The 20552-nt window shown below is 27.5% G+C and overlaps 3 protein-coding genes across 7 annotated transcripts; 2 read left to right on the forward strand and 1 right to left on the reverse strand.

Moving 5' to 3' along the window:
- Positions 1-214: 214 nt before the first annotated feature.
- On the reverse strand, positions 215-7675 carry LOC105834383 (glutamate receptor ionotropic, delta-2). The gene is made up of 9 exons (XM_012676823.3): positions 7483-7675; positions 7009-7193; positions 5907-6094; positions 3619-4014; positions 3092-3262; positions 2544-2770; positions 2171-2373; positions 1093-1358; positions 215-862 (listed from the first exon to the last, which is right to left on the reverse strand). The coding sequence occupies exons 1-9, from the start codon at positions 7673-7675 to the stop codon at positions 235-237; spliced, it is 2457 nt and encodes an 818-aa protein (XP_012532277.1). The 3' UTR covers positions 215-234.
- On the forward strand, positions 4638-12558 carry LOC105834384 (acyl-CoA Delta(11) desaturase). Of its 3 annotated transcripts, XM_012676824.2 has the most exons (7): positions 7585-7668; positions 9948-10221; positions 10400-10530; positions 10608-10813; positions 11036-11221; positions 11351-11642; positions 12358-12558. In XM_012676824.2, exons 2-6 carry the CDS (start codon positions 9996-9998, stop codon positions 11628-11630), a joined length of 1029 nt encoding a protein of 342 aa, XP_012532278.1. In that variant the 5' UTR covers positions 7585-7668; positions 9948-9995; the 3' UTR covers positions 11631-11642; positions 12358-12558. The 3 variants fall into 3 exon arrangements, with proteins under 3 accessions (XP_036146366.1, XP_012532278.1, XP_036146367.1); XM_036290473.1 differs by lacking the exons at positions 7585-7668; positions 12358-12558 and adding an exon at positions 4638-5298 and having other exon boundaries at positions 11351-11639; XM_036290474.1 differs by lacking the exons at positions 7585-7668; positions 12358-12558 and adding an exon at positions 9546-9621 and having other exon boundaries at positions 11351-11639.
- Positions 12559-17126: 4568 nt separating this feature from the next.
- Positions 17127-20257, forward strand: LOC118644177 ((11Z)-hexadec-11-enoyl-CoA conjugase-like). Of its 3 annotated transcripts, none has more exons than XM_036291201.1 (6): positions 17127-17276; positions 18472-18707; positions 18792-18922; positions 19088-19335; positions 19655-19837; positions 19968-20257. In XM_036291201.1, exons 2-6 carry the CDS (start codon positions 18503-18505, stop codon positions 20209-20211), a joined length of 1011 nt encoding a protein of 336 aa, XP_036147094.1. In that variant the 5' UTR covers positions 17127-17276; positions 18472-18502; the 3' UTR covers positions 20212-20257. The 3 variants fall into 3 exon arrangements, with proteins under 3 accessions (XP_036147094.1, XP_036147096.1, XP_036147095.1); XM_036291203.1 differs by having other exon boundaries at positions 17129-17276; positions 19088-19293; XM_036291202.1 differs by lacking the exon at positions 17127-17276 and having other exon boundaries at positions 18458-18707.
- The last annotated feature ends 295 nt before the right edge of the window (positions 20258-20552 follow it).

The raw sequence follows: 20552 nt of genomic DNA on the forward strand, positions 1-20552 counted from the left end.
TTTAAACAATATTATGTGCACGTTTAATATTATACATTGACATAATAATTTTACAGCTATCACTACTTGAATAAAAGCAAACACTTTTTATAGATACTAAGTTTAAAGACTGCAAGAATGCAAAAGTAGAACTGGTTACAATCAGATGTTTTGCCGCAATTATTTAACATATTTTTATAACTTAGCGAGATTAATATTGTACTGAAAACAAATCTGGAATGTCAAAACGATATTTTAATCGCGAAACGGAAACATTGGGACGTTCTCCACGTTTGAGGTCGGCGGGATTCTTTCAGTTGATCTCATCTTCCTCTTGGACAAGCCTGAGAAGGAAGACCAGGACGCTCTCTTGGGATTTATCGATCTCTTCTGTACCTGCAGACGTGGTTCCAGACCGGGACCTCTCGGTTTCTCCGGAGAAATGTCGCGTTCCTGAAAACCGACGAACGACTGCACTTGACGAGCGTGATTCTGCAGCATGGTCAGATAAGCAGGATCGTAGCCGCGTAATTTTCTAGTCGAAGCAGCGATATGAAAGTGAGGATGACGATCGTCGGGGCGATTGTGGCCACCATCGTGATGATGATGATGATGGTGATGGAAGTGGAGGTGTGGTATCAGATTGTGCTTGCGTATACCGCGCACGACTGTTTCCTTCATCTGCTTCCGTTTATTCCATATCCTTTCGAAGATGCCGATGGAGATGGCGGTGACCATACCCGCCATCAGAAGGAAGAAAGCGGAGTAGACATCGGCGAGCCTCGCACTGTTGAAGGCCGCCGAAGCCGCGCACCGCGGCATCGTCGGCAGCATCCGCTCCTGTATTTTGTCCAAGACGCCGCGTTCGTATATTCGCAATATACTGCCAACAGAATAGTGTGAATTACTAACGAACATCACTAACTTTTAAAAAATTGCTTTCTTAAAAAAGTAATTTTTCTTCTATAATACATTAACAGCAATTTTGTTAGTGGATTACTTATTTAAAAAAATCAAACAGTTTTTATCGTTTTTATCATTTTTAATGAATTTAATTATCTACACTTAGAGAATATTTAGATGCGTTAGACGATAATTAATTAACTTTGATACTTGAGATTGATGATCTTTCTGTACGGGCAACTTTTCGCCATGGGAAGAGCGACTACTGTAAGCGTTTGTGGAAGCATTAACTCCTTTAAGATGCATCGTTCCTGTATGAATGTTGTTCGAAGAGCTCGCCGTGCGAGAGTCGCGCTAACGAAGAATCCGTATCGTCCTTTGACAGCTTTCATAAGGCCAGTCCTTGTCTCCAAACGGGATTCGCGATTATTAAACGCCTTTATGTATAATTGACGAAGATTGCTGTCGTTCGCATTCTATAAAAGATGAGTATCACTATATTTAAAATAATTACAGGTTAAATAATTATTTTCCAAATAATATTTTGCAATGTAAAAAAACGACTAAAGAAGAGTTTTTTTTATGTACTTTATAGGTCTTTATGTCTCTTGGATAATGCGTAAGTAGGTTTATTTAATGGTATGAAATATTAATAAGATAATTCCGATATTTACGCCGCATGGAAAACGCCGCAAAAATAAGAAAAAATGAAGGTAATTTGTTCGCAACCACTTTGTTGTGAGTCTTTATACTGTATTAGTATTGTATTATGATTTTAGTCTTTTTTTACTGTTAATGTTAATGAAACCATCGTGAGTTGAATTAATTTGTCAATATTGTAAGTGGTGTAGCGATGTATTACGATTTATACGTAAAATGATTACTTTCTCTGTTCGGAGTGTAAAAGGCTTAGTGGTTATTTCATATGATACATGTAAGTTTAGGGAGATAATGAAGGATAGACTATACCAAATTATGAGTGCTTGGTTTTTGTATTCTTCATTTAGCTTGATTGTCCCACTGGCTATATCCGACTATTCTTTAATACATGGTTAAAAATGCAAACGCTTTTAAAAAAGTTTTTCTTAATATAAGAAAATAAATATTCCACTTAAAAATTTTTTTATAATAAACAATAAAGTTTTTATTGGACTATAGATTATTTATCTTAAACACAATAATTAATGCCTGATAAATTAAGTTTTTGAAGTGCGGCATATATACCGGAGCTTATCTTATGATAAAATGCTATAATAAAAATAATGGCAATATGTTATATTAATAGTACTCTTATGTATGTATCGTCGGCGGCACTGTATCCTAGCTTGAAATTGTTGAAGAGAAGATCGGTGATCGATTTGATTCCTGTAGCTTGCACCGACAATATGGACGTAATGAAGCCGGCATAGGCATTGTACATAACAAGGGAGAATATTAGACTGAATAACAACAAGGTCTTTCCAGATGGGCTACGAGGCGTCCAGGGTGATCCTAAAAGTTTCAATTGCTAATAATAAATTTTATATGTGGTATGTAATTAAATATTACTACGTATTTTTATTAGCATTTTGGAAAAATGGTGAAAACATGGAATGATAAGTAGTTAAGTACTATAGCACAGCTACATTTTACATATGTTCTAACGAAGGAAAAAGAGAAACCTTGCATGCACATGATACTTAAGCACCAAAGTGCAGATTCCCCGATTCCGACGTGTTTTTCATCCTCATTATGCAACAACATTTTAGCGGCGTATATAACCAGCGCCATTGCAATTAACATAATAAGATATGTCCCCGCGACGCAGCCAAGCAATCGATTGTCGAACGGTTGTAAAAATATATCTCTCATTGTGCCGGTTTCCAGTGGATGATAATAAATGTTTCTCCTGCGTGAAATATTGTTTCATAATCACTCAATAGAATATTACAAAATATAAATATCTAGTTATACTTACAAGACTTTAAATTTGGAATTTTAGGCTGTTTGGTAATTTTAATTTGTTTTACGGTTTTTATTTTACACTATTTAGATATAAATTTTAAAATATTGTCCTTTGATTTCTTTAAATGATATTGAATGCAATGTTTATATTAAAATTGCCAGTTTGATCAAAAAGCAGCTTTATTTCAATTCTTTATATATTTAAAGTTTGGATAGCATTCGTTAATTCTGACTTATTCGTTTTTTACTTGAAACTTTTACCTACATGTAACGTATCAAAGGATGACTAAAAGTCATCTCTGCCCAACGTTCCTCGTCATTCATTGTTATATATCCTAAACCAATGTCGACGGTGCCAGCTACAACATCGCCAAGAAGATGACTCCATACTTTGTTAGTTAACGTACCGAGCTTTTCGTGTGGCACTAGCTCGATACTGCAAAAGTTAAATATAAATTGTATTTATTTATTATTTGTAGGTATATGTGATATAATTTTTGAAATTAGTTTATTTTTATTTCTTTCTAAAAGGATATTTCTAAGGATATAATTATTTCTTATTTTACGTAGAAATTTTTTTTTAGGATTTTAATTATTTTATACTTATGTAATTATTTTGAGAAATTTAATTTCTAAGATAGGATAATTTTCTCGAGGATTAAGCAATCTTTGAACAGGTAGACTATTATTTATTATTAAAGCTGTTCTAAAGATTTATAAATAATGTATTATTTTTCAAATATCGTTGTAAAAATAAAAAACTACTCTCAGGAGTATCAAATATTTTTTTACCTGGCATTTACGCTATTGGTGACAATGGTTGCAAAATCCAAAAGCGGTGCGATATCGTTAGCAGTGGCCTCCGATTCGGTAACATCCGTCTGTCCGTCGTTAGTTCCATTCAAAATCCCAAAGACAATAGGAAGACCGTTGAAATCGCTTCTCAGTTTTACTCTCATCGGCAACTTAAGAGTGTGAAACTCTGGATTCCAGTAACCAAGATATCGGACAATTAGACTTGTATTATCGGAATGACGTATTTTGTAAGTGTGCATCAAGTAGAACGACACTGTACGATTCTCTTTAGTAGCGTAGCTCAAATTGATCGTGGCGTTCTCGATGTTTCGTCCTTCCGGTGGTCCCACAAACTCGAAGCGATCGCCATATCGTCGAAGGGACCGACATATTCTACGGAAAGAAAAAAAGATTTTTTCATGTTATAATAATTCAAATTACTATTATCATAATAGCATAACGTGTAATCTTTTGAAAATACTACAAAAGATTTTCCCGTCATTTCTATTTCATTATTTGTATAGTTATTTTTTTATTTTTCCATTTTTTATATTACAGTGATCCAGAATTGTTTTTCAAAATTCAGATGACAAACAATTCGAAAAATATAAGCTTTTACATATAAAATGCAATTTGAAGCACCAATATGGTTCCTTTCTCCAATATATTGCAAATTGAAATTTAACCCTGTCACGGCCAGTGGTATATCCGCTGTATCAAATCCAAAATGACGGATTAAAATACAGAAGAATAACACTGGCCAGTTAAAAATATGCACCATGGTTATGCACGATAACATGGTACGATAATACCACAAATTGTTAGAAAATAACTGAACACGACTTACTTACTGTTGCGTAACTCAAACACACAAATAAATATATTTACTATCTTTAAAAAGAAATAAATTTTTATTTATTTATTTGTTTTAAAGGTAATAAAAAATATTATAAATGGCTACTTAAAAGTATTTAAAGATATTTGAAAGCTTTTAAATTTTACTAAAACTTTCTTGGTAAATAATTTTACACGCACACGCATATGCACGCACGCACACATGCGCGCGCACACACGCACGCACACACACACACACACACACACACAATAAACCTAATTTCAATAAACCTAGTTCACAATAAACCTAGTTTCATTAAATTTAATGAAATTTTAATGAGTATGCAACAAAACTTTAATAATATTTAGCAGAAAAAATTATTTTCTGCGTTTAATAAAAATAACAATAAATTTGAAAAATGCATTCTGTAATAGCATATTAACGATATTTTTTTGTAATAATTTTTAAATAATTTTAACAAACTGTTATATTAATTAAAAAATAAAGTCCGTTATAATGAACGTTTAATAATTTCCGTGCAAATTGTGTTCTATGTAATATAAGGCAATTAAAACGAACGGAATAAATTGCGGAAATCTAGTAAATTTTGTCTTCCGCGGTTCCGCGTTTCTGCATTTCATGTAACGGCATCCTTACACTCCCTCCTATTATTCTTTCCTTCATGGCGGCAATAAAGTCACATGACCATCTTGTGACTTTGCGTCAGAAAAGATAATATTAAATTTTGTTCAATTTGTGTAGACAAATCATACCGGAAGTAACGTCGTTCGAAGTAACACAGACTGGTTTTGATCGCTTTATATGCAGTAAAATTTGAGGATGTAAGTATTATTTATGTAATTAATTTAATTATATTTTAGAGCGTAATTATATCATTTTGTTATTCTACTGCATATCTAATAAATTAATTTATGTTAACTTGTACTTAGTTGTCCGTGCGGCTTGCTCTCATTAGCTCTTTTTGTATCGTTTTTAATTATATTTTCTGTCCGTTATCTAAAAAATTAGGTACTGTAATTGGCCTAATTGATAAAGTTTTATTTTTGTTGCATTCTATTTTCCATAAAAGAACTTTGATAAAGTAATAAATATTTTAATGATGAATGATTATTCACAAGAAATTATTTTTATTAAAAAACAAATATATAATGAATTAGAACTTTTTAATAGAATTGAAACTATTAACAATAATGCACAAAACAATAATAAAAAACAAAATTTTCAATTAATTGATCAAGTTTACTTTTTTTCTAAGATTCTTCATAGTCTCAAAATTAAATTACTTTTCACATAAAAGTTTATAATTCAGAAATTATATATGAAGATTATAAATTAAAATATTTTGTAATGTTTTATATTTATTATTCTTTTTATTTATATTCTTTTTATTTCTACCACATATTCGAGGATAAGTAAATTTGAAACTTACTTGTCTCGATATTTCTGAGCATATATCCAAGCGGTAGCGTCGTTCGGTAGCGGCGAGGTAGCCACGACCACATCACTGTCAATACCAATATTTAGATCTCGAAGAACGGTATCGATAGTGGAATCGTTTCTTCTTGTGGTTACTATAAGCCATGAGATGTAATAGTTGAACAGAAATTTCTGGGAAGCCTGTCAAAACACTTGCTTTGATTATATGTAATCTGCCGAAAGTGTTTCAAAAAAATGGCTTTATTTTTATAAAATTAATTGATTTATTTGCAAAAGAATGTACATTACAATTATATTTAATGGAAAAAAGATAATAAAAAGAAACTATAAGATTTATTAACTATACTTTTTGTAGAATAACCTAATTGATTGAATTTAATAATCTACAATTATTGTTATAAGTGAAGTAATTACTGTAATAAAAAAGAAAATGTTGATATTAGAATCAATTCACTTTTCGTAGAATGATAAAGCAGAGATGCGATCTACGCTATTATTTCCACGCAATATCAGATAAATAGGAATTATTCTCGTGAGACCATTCTTTGCTAACAAAGCACGCAATATATTCTTTTATGATATTTAAAAGATTAAAAAAAATTAATATTAAAAGAACATTAAAAAATTTATTATTATTTTTCTTTATAAACTTAAAATCCTGTTGTATAAATTATTGTTGTTTAATTTAATATTTAAGTATGTTCTATTATGCAAATAGTATTATAAATATATAAAATGTATTTTGGAAAAAATGATTTTGGCGCGTTAATTTTTAAATGCATAATAATTGTATTATTGTCATTTGCAAAATTTCTATATTCTATATAAATTATACATTAGAATGAAGCAAACCCAATAAAGAATGTTTTGAAAATATGATGCAGTCATGCAACAAGCTTGCGTAATAATAAATTTGTCTCTTTGTAAATTTGTATAAATAATTTTAAAAAATTATATTATTTAATGCCGTATTTACACAGTTATTTAAAAAGATCAATATTAAGATGTGTGTGTATGTTAAAATGTAGTTAATTTAATTTGAATTTGCAATTTTATATTTTATTTCTCAGACATAGAGAAACATAGAATCATACCATTTGAATAATATTATCAGGTGATGTCAGATTGAGTCCATCTAAAAGTACGATTGAGCCAACGCGATGTGTTCGAATCGTAAGAGCATCCGGTATGTTTGGATTTGTTGCCGATTGTAGAGAAACGCTGATACCCTTTTTACCGAAACATTCGATTAACGGTCGGGCGTAATTAAGGGCGCAATCTGCATTCATTTGTAAAGCTTTAATAATTATTATATATTATGTCTTGATATTTAATTAGTGATTAGAATTAGTTCAAACGTTATACTTTCTTCAACGGTACATTTTAAAAATGTATTATTTTTAAAATTATTAAAACTGTTTAATTAATAAACGAAATAAAGAGTTTTATTAAATTTGTTTTACGTAAAAATTAGAAACACGTTTAGAAATAAAAGTAAATTTACCATTTATTTACCGGAAATAATTTTCTTTTCTTTCAACTTATTATTAACTAATAATAGTACTTACTGAACGGGCTAACATTATCGAAAAGCACCACTTGGTCCCAAGAGCGCCATTCCGCGTACTCCAGTAGCAATTGTAGAGTCAATGGAGACGTGAGAATACAAGGTTTGGCGACAACGTGAATTGCCATTAACATCACCAACAATAACTTTGCATCTCCAGCATCAATTTTGCTTCTGCGTTTAATCGGTAACATTATATAAATCTAAAAAATTGATAGAAATATTGTTTTATAAAAAGGAAATTGGAAGATTGAAAATTTCTTTCTTGTCACATTGGCTTTGATAAGTGAAAAAAAATGACGATTCACGATTCACTATTGTTAAACTCCAATTATCGAGTTGATTTTGACTGAGTTGTATTGCTGGTTAATTTACTACTGACAACAAGCGATTTTACCTGCGTAAGCATTACCTGTAACTATCGTGAAATGCCGGCTCTTGTCAAGGCTTGTCAAATTCTTAATTCATCGCTCAAATGCCAAGTCGATAGACGAACGTCGAAAACATAGTAAATCTTTGACAGCAAGAAGCAAAAAGCTTGACTTTAATAGCTATGACGATGGAAAAAAGTAAAAAGAATCTTGAGTTTTATCCACATTATATTTTTTTATTACATTTCTCAAGCAGTTATATTTTGGTGCTCGTATAATCACAATTATTTTGCCGATTATATTTAATTTTTTAAATATACCTGTAAATCTATGCGTGATTACAACGCATATTTTCGTAACTTTTATACGTATATATTTCTTAATTCTTTTTACATGATACAATAGAAAAATGACGTAAATATATTTCTTATTACAATTACATATTTGTAGCAGTAATGTAAATTAAAAAATGTGTGACTACATTAATCTTTCGCAGATTGTTGCAAAACAAATCGAATATGAATCATCAAAAATATTGATTAACGCATAGTGAATATTCCTAAAAAATATCAAATTTCTGAATTAATGCAAGCAAATAAAATAGTACTAAAAAAAACGAAGAATTTATAGAATTACATAAAATTACATAAAATTTTTTAACTTAGTTACCCAATTCAGTTAATAGCATATTGTTGATTATTTATTGTTATCTATTTATTGATTGTCATAAACACCTCATAATACATACCTCATAATACACCTAAGTTTCTAATACACAATTTATACACAATTTTACGCTGTGACGACCGATTACACACTAACAATTACTTTCTTTTAGAAAGCTATTGATTCGTAGTCTTTAAAGATAGTAATCAGAATGAATTCTGTCTCTTATATCGCAATAAATTAGTTACTTGAATTATAGCTATCTATTCGCTGTATTTATTAATAGTGATCTCATTGAAAAAAAAATAGCCAAGTTAGTAAATTTTTACGTAGTTTACTAATAAAATAACATATATACATTTAAAAAAATTTATTTTACAAAATGCATGTTCTTCAATTAATATCAAGTATCATTGTGTCAAATTTGTTAAATGTTAAATCTAAACAAATCTGAAACAATTTGTAATTTATCTGTAATTTGTGAAATAAAAAAAATCTATAAGGACATACATTTATGATCTTTCTTCATAAAAATGAGCCAAAGATTTTTATATTTTTCTTTGCTTAGGAATCATCCTTTATAGTAACTACAGAAAATTTTATATTTATTAATTTATTTCTATTATTTATAATATAACAAGTAAAAGTTTAGTTTAATTTTTCATAAATTTTAACCCTTTTTACTTTTTTCAAACAAATTTGGATATTTAACAAAAAATAAATTTTTTATATTTTTAATATATTAATATTGATTAGATATGCAAATAGTAATATTGGGTCATTATGACAATTATAAAGTCAGTTTACACAAGTGCGCATTCAAGTATTTTAAATGGAGCAATGTGCTGATAGTGCAATTTGTAAAAGTGCATAGGACTGCAATCTGAGAAAACAATTCAGTCATTATGATTGAAATACGTGATTAAGAACTACCAATGAGAATACCGGATAAACGATACAAGTGTTTTTTTCTTACGGTGATTTAGAAATATTTTGCGAATTGATACAAATTTTTAAAAAATTTGTATGTGTTTATTCAAATAGTGTAAATTATATAAACATCTTGTGTGAAATACATTGCTATATAAGTGCATTCAAGAAAAGTAATTAAATAATAAATATTTGAGCTTTTTTTATTAATATTATTATTATCATTATTATTACTCGACCAGTAATTGTTTTATGGTTAATTCTTGCTATAACTAAAATTATTTAAAGATATTAGTTATAAGTAAGGAAAAATATTTAAATTTAAAGTTTAAAAAGGTAAAATATAAATAAAGAAGGTTAAGAATATATTAAAAAATAAATTATTTTTGATATCGTGTTCGATTAAGTATTATAATGTGTCATGTTTATTTTTGTATGGACAAATTTAGTCTTTAATAATTGGTTTCAAAAAAGTTGACAGTTTGTTATTTGTTGGTAGCGTAAAACTGATTTTTGGGATTCTTGGTCCAGTGATTCGAAAACAAAGATGCCGCCAAATATTTCAAGCGTACAACCAAAAATAGTTACGGAGAAAAATTTTCAGAAAGATGAAGCTTTGCCTGCGCAAAACAGAAGTGAAATTTATACCAAAGGCTGGTTCAAAACAGAGCCGAAATGGATTAATATTATAGCTATTACTTTTCTTCATTTATTCTTTGTATATGTTTGTTTGACTTTTAAATTTCTCGAAAACTTGAAGACAACTTTATGGAGTAAGTATGTTTTAAGTTTCTTATTTTATACCCAATAGAATCATAATTGATAACTAAGTATTTTTATAAATTAATTGATAGATTTATTAATACACAAAATTAATGCTTTCTTATGAATGTATCACAATAGCATAATTAACAAACTTATTAAAATATTCTGTTTTTTTTCTGTTTCAAGTATTTATTGTGTACGCAATAGGAGGATTAGGTATTACTGCCGGTGCTCATCGTTTGTGGACCCACCGATCTTACAAAGCTAAAAGGCCTTTTAGAATTCTACTTCTGCTTTTCTATACTTCAGCGGGTTTGGTAGTTAAACATTTGTAACTACCGTTTTGTACATTGCAAAATGTAACAGTTTTTCTTTACGACTGTTTTTTTTTCAGAATAACCTTTACGAATGGGTGCGAGATCATCGGGTGCACCATAAATATACAGACACAGACGCGGATCCGCACAACAGTACTCGAGGTTTCTTTTTCTCTCACGTTGGTTGGCTGATGACGAAGAAACATTCGGAAGTGATTCAAAAAGGTCGTCAGATCGATATGAGCGATGTATTAGCTGATCCTATTGCCGCATTTGGCATCAAGTAAGTTTATGCAAAGTTGATTACGCGGTATTGCTTCATACAAAAAAGAGAGAAAATCTACATTTGATTCGGAACTTGATCTCCAAAGTGTGTATCTATCATTCCAATATCTTTCAGCAACCTTTTTTCAAAAAATCTTTCTTTTTATATAAATTATTTTGTAAAATAAATTATTTTATATGGCGTAAATTACGTATTTTTTAACCAGTTTACATTTTGCAGATATTTTTGGATACTTAATTTTATTTTCTCTTTCCTGCTCCCGGTGATAGTGCCTGTATATGGATGGAATGAGACTTGGTATAGAGCCTTTGTATCACAGATTATTATTCGTTATGTCATTGTTTTGAATGTCACATGGAGCGTCAATAGTGCGGCTCATATCTGGGGCTCAAGACCATTCGATGTGTTAGTAAATAATTAAAATCAGAATTTATAATTGTAGATATAAAAAAACTTAATTGGAAGAAATCTCAGAGCTTCTGTGTCATTCTGTGTCACTCAAGAATAACTTTATTCCGTTTATTTTAACGGTAGACACATCAACCCGACAGAGAACCTATGGGTCAGCTTAGTAACGGCCGGTGAAGGATGGCATAATTATCATCATGTTTTCCCATGGGACTACAAGGCTTCGGAATTAAGATATTCCAATTATTACACTACACAGTTCATCGATTTGTTTGCGAAAATTGGATGGGCATACGATCTCAAACAACCATCGGAGGAAATCGTGAAGACTACTGCGATGAAAAATGGTGACGGAAGCCATTATTTGTGGGGTGCGGTATCATATCCAGACAATAAAATTGAATAATAAAAATAACAGGTTTGCATGATTTTTTTTCTAAACTAACGACAAATGTACACAATTAAAATAATTGATATCTACATATTAAACCTATATTTGTTGTTTTTTAAAAATATATTTCTTTATTAATTATTTAATAATTGTAAAATGTAATTAAAATAATTAAATAACACAATCTGCAATATATTTTTTGTTTATATTTGATTTTGAAAAGAAGTATTAGATACATATTATAACAGCATATTATAATAGTTTTGTTTATATTACGATATATTATAATATATATTTATTTATATGTTATCACGTAACTAACAAAATTAGTTTTGAATAAAAAATGCAAAAATGGTTTGTTACACAGTATATAGCGAATTTGATTAGATCTGCACTAATGTGCACTGATGCACATTAAAATCACTAATTTAACCGAAGTATAAAAATGACATATTACATGTTGTTATCTTTTGTATATGTACGACGGCTTTAATGTGCACAAGTGCGTCCATTTAAACTCGCTAATAGTTTATAATGAAAAAAGATAAGAAAAAACACAATAAAAAACTTACATTTAATTTATAATTAAAGATTAATTTATTATATAATTAAATTGTTTATCAATCATTATTTAGAGCTTATTGTGTACGCATTTTAAGGTACCTACTATTATAATACACTGTTATAAACTGAGAAAAAAGTCAAGTATTTAAAAGCATTTAAATTAATGGGCGTTTTCCAGCAAGTGACATGGATGATACAGTGTAACACAGTGAATCATTTTATTTTTGTTGTTTATTAATGTTAAACAACGATAAAATAATTCAGTATGTGTTATACTGTTCTTCTATATATGTCTCTTGTTAGAAAATACGCAAAGTTTTCTTCAATATTTATTGGTTATAAAAAAATTTGACTGTGATGGAATATAGCTTTTTGTGAAATACATTTCATTTTTCTTACACTTAAAAAATTGTTTAAAAAAATATTGTTAATTTGACAAAATTTTCAAACTAAATTAAAATTTTGTCAATTCAAGAATTTATGCATTTAACTTAAATTCACAAATTTCAATTCAAGTATTTATATAGTTAATTGAAATATATAAATACTTAAATAAACAAAATTTAATTTAGTTGAAAAATTTAGTCAAATTAACAACATTTTTTTTAGTGTATTAATTGATTGATTTATATATATTAGAAAATAATTTTTTTTGCCGTATTTAAATAAGATTTTGTTTATTTACAGTAAAATAAACATTATATTTTAAATAAATTTTTAATCATTCTCTCCTCAGTGTAATTTAATCTTTTCCTCACTTGTTATTGCCACGTGCATCATTTCCTATAGGCAAATTATGCTTTTGATTCTACTTAATTTAACCTTTAGTCCGGATGTAGGTAAATATATTCTGTTTTAGATCTTAATGAAGAATAAAATGTGATGTTGAATGTAAATTTATGTTATAAAAATAATACAGTTGCTCTTCCGCTTCATTGTGTGTAAATAGTTTAACATATGTATGAGTAGTTTAAAATCGAGATTTATTGAGCACTTCAGTTGGGTCCAAGTCTATGTACGAAAAGCGTCGTAGATATAACTTTACTTTCCAAAATTTTTTAAGTAAATTTATTGTTGCATAATTTAGTGTAAAATAAACTTTGTCTTTTATGAACAAAATTAAAAAGTATTATCTGAATTATTTCGTTGCTATTTACATTTTTTATTTTATATATTATATTTAAAAATTTATTTTGTTTTTGTTTTATATATATATATGTGTGTGTGTGTGTGTGTATATTTATATATTATGTTTAATATTGAAAATAATAAATAGTACAACTAAAGTTTTAAGCTTTGTTGGTAAGTAATTGTACAGTTTTTAAAACAATAATTTAAAATTATTTTTTAATTATTTTATATTATATTAATTGATTTTTTACATTTAATATTTATTTTTATTACAAATAATGTTTTTCTTTACCACGTGCAATTAGACATGTGCTAATTAAACTTTATAAATTAAATTTTAAAATAATTATGTGTGATAAATAATTGCATTTATATTAAAATTCCTTAATTTTTATATTAAAATTTGTTAATTGTTAGATTTGATAATTATATTATATTTAATTACTTTTATTTCAGAAAATTTAAACGTTCAGATATTTTCTTGAATAAAACAACTAAAAAAATTTTTGTTTGCACAGAGACATTAAACTGTAATATAATTCTCATTAAAAGTTAATTTTATTTTTGAGTTATATATATATATATAATTTTATAACTAATATTTTATAATGTAATTTTAAGTAATTGGAGGTACAAATGTTACAATACATTACGCTGTACTAACTAATAATCTTAATAAAAATTAAAATAATTAATCATTATTTTTTAATTTAACTTGCAAGAAATGATATCGTAATTTATTGAGAAATTAATATTTTTTATTTAAAAATTATAGTAATATATTCAATTCCTACCAAATGAATTAAGTAGACAAGTTGATGTAGTTAGACTACAAGTTGATACTTCAATATTAATTAAACTTTAATATTAATGTACAATTATATATTATTACAATTATATCTAGTCATTTTAAAATATCCTTGACTTCGAAAATTCTAATGTATTTTAAATATTTATTTTAACATAAAATATAAAATTTATTATAATGCGCACATTTATACAGGGTGTCTGGTATTTTTTTATGGGATTTTTATGAGCAGGTAGAGCGCATGAAACTGAACAGAAAAGTCCTTACCGTTTTTCCATTTTCGCAATAATTAACAAGTTAGTGACTTGTAAAATTTTCTGTATTAGCCCGGCCTACCGGCAAATGCAAGCGCGCTGAGCGCCCGGCCGCGGCGGCCGCCCCTCCCTAGCGCTTGAACCTTGAGATTGCTAGGCGCGCGGGGGGAGTTGTTACAACAAGCAACAATGACTACTCACAAGCGACGCGTAACGCTAAATTCTCCCTTTGAATTATGATAGTTCCTTACCTTTTTTAATGAAAATAAAATTTTCTAACGACAAAAAGTATGTGTGTACGTGTACATACATGTGTACAAAAAATATCAGATCTAATGCTTAAAGAAGTAATTACTAAATTTATTTTTTAATAAATAACGATTATTTTTAATAAAAAATATTTTTTTCATGATAGTCTTAAACGTCGTAAACTGTCATTATAAATTTTAAAAGAAGCTGTTATCATATGCTCGAAACAAAATTTATGCTTCTTCAAAAAACATTAGACAATTTTATCGATGAAAATGGAAATGACAAGCAAATAAAATGTTTGTTTCAACTTTATATTCTTAATTAAAAATTAAATAACTAGGATATTTATATTTTTAATAAAATTAATTCTTGTGATAGATTTATAATACACGGAAAAAACTTCATGGTAAAAATTACTATGGTAAATAGTAAATGCGGGCCAAGAAGGAATTATGAAAATTTTTATTATGTTTTTCATCAAATTACGACAATATTTACATTACTTATATGATATAATTCTCTGAAATTTCTTCTTACAGTTCGTGGTTACTATCATAAATAATAAAATCATACATAATTTTACTATAAAATTTTCTCCGTGTAAATTTACGAATATATGAATTTATTAAATGTTTCAAAACTTATAAACAATATTTATTTAATTTAAGAAAATTTTAGTTTGTAATGTGTGTGTGTGTGTGTGTGTGTGTGTGTGTGTGTGTGTGTGTGGAGGGGGGGATACATACATACACGAGCTAAAGAATAATCACTTTGTGACAGGAAAATGATTATTCCTTAATTCAAGAATTGGTTTGTAATTTGTGTGTAATTTGTGTGTGTGTGTGTATGTGTGTGTACATACGCGAAAATGTTAAACATTATTTGTTTTATGTAAAGTGTGGTGTTTATTATCAACAGAATACTCTTTTCAGTCATTAAAGATAAAATAATTATTAAAAAAAATACAATTAAAAGTGAATAATTGATTTTTTTTAAACTAGAATCATATTTTTTTACGTGTACATGTATAGTAATCAGCGTAAATAGTAATAGTGATATAAAATCGCAGAACTAAGGCATAATCATTTTCCTGTCACAAAGTGATTATTCTTTAGCTCGCGTATGTACGTACAAGAATTAATTTTATTAAAAATATAAATATCCTAGTTATTTAATTTTTAATTAAGAATATAAAGTTGAAACAAACATTTTATTTGGTTGTCATTTCCATTTCAATCGATAAAATTTTCTAATGTTTTTTGAAGAAGCATAAATTTTGTTTCGAGCATATGATAACAGCTTCTTTTAAAATTTATAATGACCGTTTACGACGTTTAAGACTATCATCAAAAAAATATTTTTTATTAAAAATAATTGTTATTTATTAAAAAAATAAATTTAGTAATCACTTCTTTAAGCATTAAAACTGATATTTTTTGTACACATGTATGTACACGTACACACATACTTTTTGTCGTTAGAACATTTTATTTTCATTAAAAAACGTAAGGAACTATCATAACTCAAAGGGAGAATTTAGCGTTACGCGTCGCTTGTGCGTAGCCATTGTCGCTTGTTGTAACAACTCCCCCCGCGCGCCTAGCAATCTCAAGGTTCAAGCGCTGGGGAGGGGCGGCCGCCGCGGCCGGACGCTCAGCACGCTTGCATTTGCCGGTAGGCCGGGCTAATGCAGAAAATTTTACAAGTCACTAACTTGTTAACTATTGCGAAAATGGAAAAACGGTAAGGACTTTTCTGTTCAGTTTCATGCGCTCTACCTGCTCATAAACATCCCATAAAAAAATACCAGACACCCTGTATATGTCTCTTGTTAGAAAATACGCAGTTTTCTTCAATATTTATTGGTTATAAAAAAATTTGACTGTGATGGAATATAGCTTTTTGTGAAATACATTTCATTTTTCTTACACTTAAAAAATTGTTTAAAAAAATATTGTTAATTTGACAAAATTTTCAAACTAAATTAAAATTTTGTCAATTCAAGAATTTATGCATTTAACTTAAATTCACAAATTTCAATTCAAGTATTTATATAGTTAATTGAAATATATAAATACTTAAATAAACAAAATTTAATTTAGTTGAAAAATTTAGTCAAATTAACAACATTTTTTTAGTGTATTAATTGATTGATTTATATATATTAGAAAATAATTTTTTTTGCCGTATTTAAATAAGATGTTGTTTATTTACAGTAAAATAAACATTATATTTTAAATAAATTTTTAATCATTCTCTCCTCAGTGTAATTTAATCTTTTCCTCACGTGTTATTGCCACGTGCATCATTTCCTATAGGCAAATTATGCTTTTGATTCTACTTAATTTAACCTTTAGTCCGGATGTAGGTAAGTATATTCTGTTTTAGATCTTAATGAAAAATAAAATGTGATGTTGAATGTAAATTTATGTTAAAATAATACAGTTGCTCTTCCGCTTCATTGTGTATAAATAGTTTAACATATGTATGAGTAGTTTAAAATCGAGATTTATTGAGCACTTCAGTTGGGTGCAAGTCTATGTACGAAAAGCGTCGTAGATATAACTTTACTTTCCAAAATTTTTTAAGTAAATTTATTGTTGCATAATTTAGTGTAAAATAAACTTTGTCTTTTATGAACAAAATTAAAAGGTATTATCTGAATTATTTCGTTGCTATTTACATTTTTTATTTTATATATTATATTTAAAAATTTATTTTGTTTTTGTTTTATATATATATATGTGTGTGTGTGTGTGTGTATATTTATATATTATGTTTAATATTGAAAATAATAAATAGTACAACTAAAGTTTTAAGCTTTGTTGGTAAGTAATTGTACAGTTTTTAAAACAATAATTTAAAATTATTTTTTAATTATTTTATATTATATTAATTGATTTTTTACATTTAATATTTATTTTTATTACAAATAATGTTTTTCTTTACAACGTGCAATTAGACATGTGCTAATTAAACTTTATAAATTAAATTTTAAAATAATTATGTGTGATAAATAATTGCATTTATATTAAAATTCCTTAATTTTTATATTAAAATTTGTTAATTGTTAGATTTGATAATTATATTATATTTAATTACTTTTATTTCAGAAAATTTAAACGTTCAGATATTTTCTTGAATAAAACAACTAAAAAAATTCTTGTTTGCACAGAGACATTAAACTGTAATATAATTCTCATTAAAAGTTAATTTTATTTTTGAGTTATATATATATATATATAATTTTATAACTAATATTTTATAATGTAATTTTAAGTAATTGGAGGTACAAATGTTACAATACATTACGCTGTACTAACTAATAATCTTAATAAAAATTAAAATAATTAATCATTATTTTTTAATTTAACTTGCAAGAAATGATATCGTAATTTATTGAGAAATTAATATTTTTTATTTAGAAATTATAGTAATATATTTAATTCCTACCAAATGAGTTAAGTAGACAAGTTGATGTAGTTAGACTACAAGTTGATACTTCAATATTAATTAAACTTTAATATTAATGTACAATTATATATTATTACAATTATATCTAGTCATTTTAAAATATCCTTGACTTCGAAAATTCTAATGTATTTTAAATATTTATTTTAACATAAAATATAAAATTTATTATAATGCGCACATTTATATAAGTAATTGGGTTTTATACTATCTTTGAAAGATAGTATAATGAGAAAGATAAAATAAAATAATTATTGCTAAGTACATAATTGAAATAAAATAGTACGACAAAAAGGTTATAATAGTTTTAATAATTATTCTATTTTTGGTATAAATGCAGAATACTGTAGAATTTATGATAGGAATTACATTTTAGGAAGATATTTTTAACATATATTTGACACAGCATGACACCAAACTTAGATGAAATTTCTTCAGTAAAAATTGAAAAGTCTATAAATAATGAAGTATCGACGAAAGAATTCGATAAAACCGTTTATGAATGGAAAATTGTTTGGAGAAATGTCATTGTTTTTATCTATATTCATCTTGCTGGTCTTTATGGATTATACACGATATTTGTCTATGCTAAATTTATAACTTTTATTTGGTGTAGGTATATCATATTTATTTCTATAATGTTAAATTATTCTTCATTTACGAAACTTTTATTAAATCATAATCTATAATTTATAGTTACTATTGTTGGTATTGCCGGAGGCTTAGGCATCACTGTTGGTGCTCATAGATTATGGAGCCATCGATCTTACAAGGCAAAGTGGCCCATGAGACTTGTCCTAATGATCTTTCAGACCATTGCTTTTCAAGTAAGTTTAATGTTAATTTTTTTCTCTTGCCAAAGTATAGTACAGAATAAATGTCTCTAGACTATATAGATCGTCAAAACTCTACAATTTTCTTTTTTAATAAAATTTTGTACCATGATAATATTATTGTGATATCTCAGTGCGTTATAGTAATGGATTTTTTAGGATGACATTTATCAGTGGGTCAGGGACCACCGGGTACATCACAAATTCACCGACACTGACGCAGATCCATATAACGTGCGCAGGGGATTCTTTTTCTCGCATATGGGTTGGCTTTTAGTTCGTAAGCATCCCGATGTCATAATCAAAGGAGCCACGGTCGATTGTAGAGATGTTGCGCAAGATCCAATAGTGATATTTCAAAAGAAGTACGATAAGCACTGCTTATTTCCGCGAGAACAAAAGTCGACGTGATTATCATCTCAAAAAGATTTCTAGTAACAAAACTAAAAAAATTGTTAATATTTAAGGCTTACATTAGATTTAAAAATAAACAGTAAAAAGAGCACATAAGCTAGAAAGCTTGATCTAACTGCAAAAAGTTATTTTCAAATCCTAATTTTCCAGCTTCTCTTTATTTACTCTTTATGATACATATTTTAAGTATACATTTATTTAGCAAGTTTTTAGTAAATTCAAAAGTAAGTCTTTTTTAGTATTAGTCTTATTCGGTTCAGGTACTTTCAATAATTAAGTCTACAAATTTTTTATTTACATTTTTTTCTTTAGATGGTATTTGTATTTGATGGCGCTCTTTGGTTTTATCATACCCACATTAGTACCTTGGTTGGGATGGAATGAAAATTTATGGTACTCGTGGCACGTGGCAGTAACCAGATATTTTCTAAATCTGCATTTTACTTGGACGGTGAATTCTGTGGCTCACATATGGGGTATGAAACCATACGACAAGTATGTATTTCCGTAATTTCTAATTTATCAAATATTCGTTTTTACGTCAAATTAATAAATTGTGTTCAAATTGTATATTAAGATATATAATATTGTGCTGTTATTTAAACATATTTATTTTATTATGCAGATCACTCAGCTCTACCAATAATATTGGAGTTAGTATGGTGGCGTTTGGCGAAGGATGGCATAATTATCATCACGTTTTTCCTTGGGATTATAAAGCAAACGAATTTGGAAATTATACATTCAATCTTAGCACAGCTTTTATTGATTTTTGTGCTTATTTAGATTTGGCTTATGATTTAAAAACGGCACCTGCTGATATAATAAAGAAACGTATTCTTCGAAGTGGCGAGACATATTCAAAATAAATCTGACAATTTTATAAAATAAAACGTATCAATCTTTCATTCAAAATTGATTTTTTTTGAAACAGAGACTTGTAAAAAATTTACTTTAATTTATTTTTAGCTTTAATAATATAAAATCTTTTCAATTGTTTAACCAAAAATAATCTGTAAACAGTGAATATAAATATAAATAATTATATATAATTCATAACACAAAACATTAAACAAAATTTTTTATCGTGTATTTGTCATTTTTATGCAATTATTGCAAAAATTTTTTGTTGCAAGATATTTACAAAAATTAAAATAAATAAATGCTTGAAGAAACAATTAAAAGCTTGCCCACAATTTTCTGTAATATA

Source organism: Monomorium pharaonis, chromosome 8 (assembly GCF_013373865.1).
Source record: "Monomorium pharaonis isolate MP-MQ-018 chromosome 8, ASM1337386v2, whole genome shotgun sequence".
Taxonomy (NCBI): domain Eukaryota; kingdom Metazoa; phylum Arthropoda; class Insecta; order Hymenoptera; family Formicidae; genus Monomorium; species Monomorium pharaonis.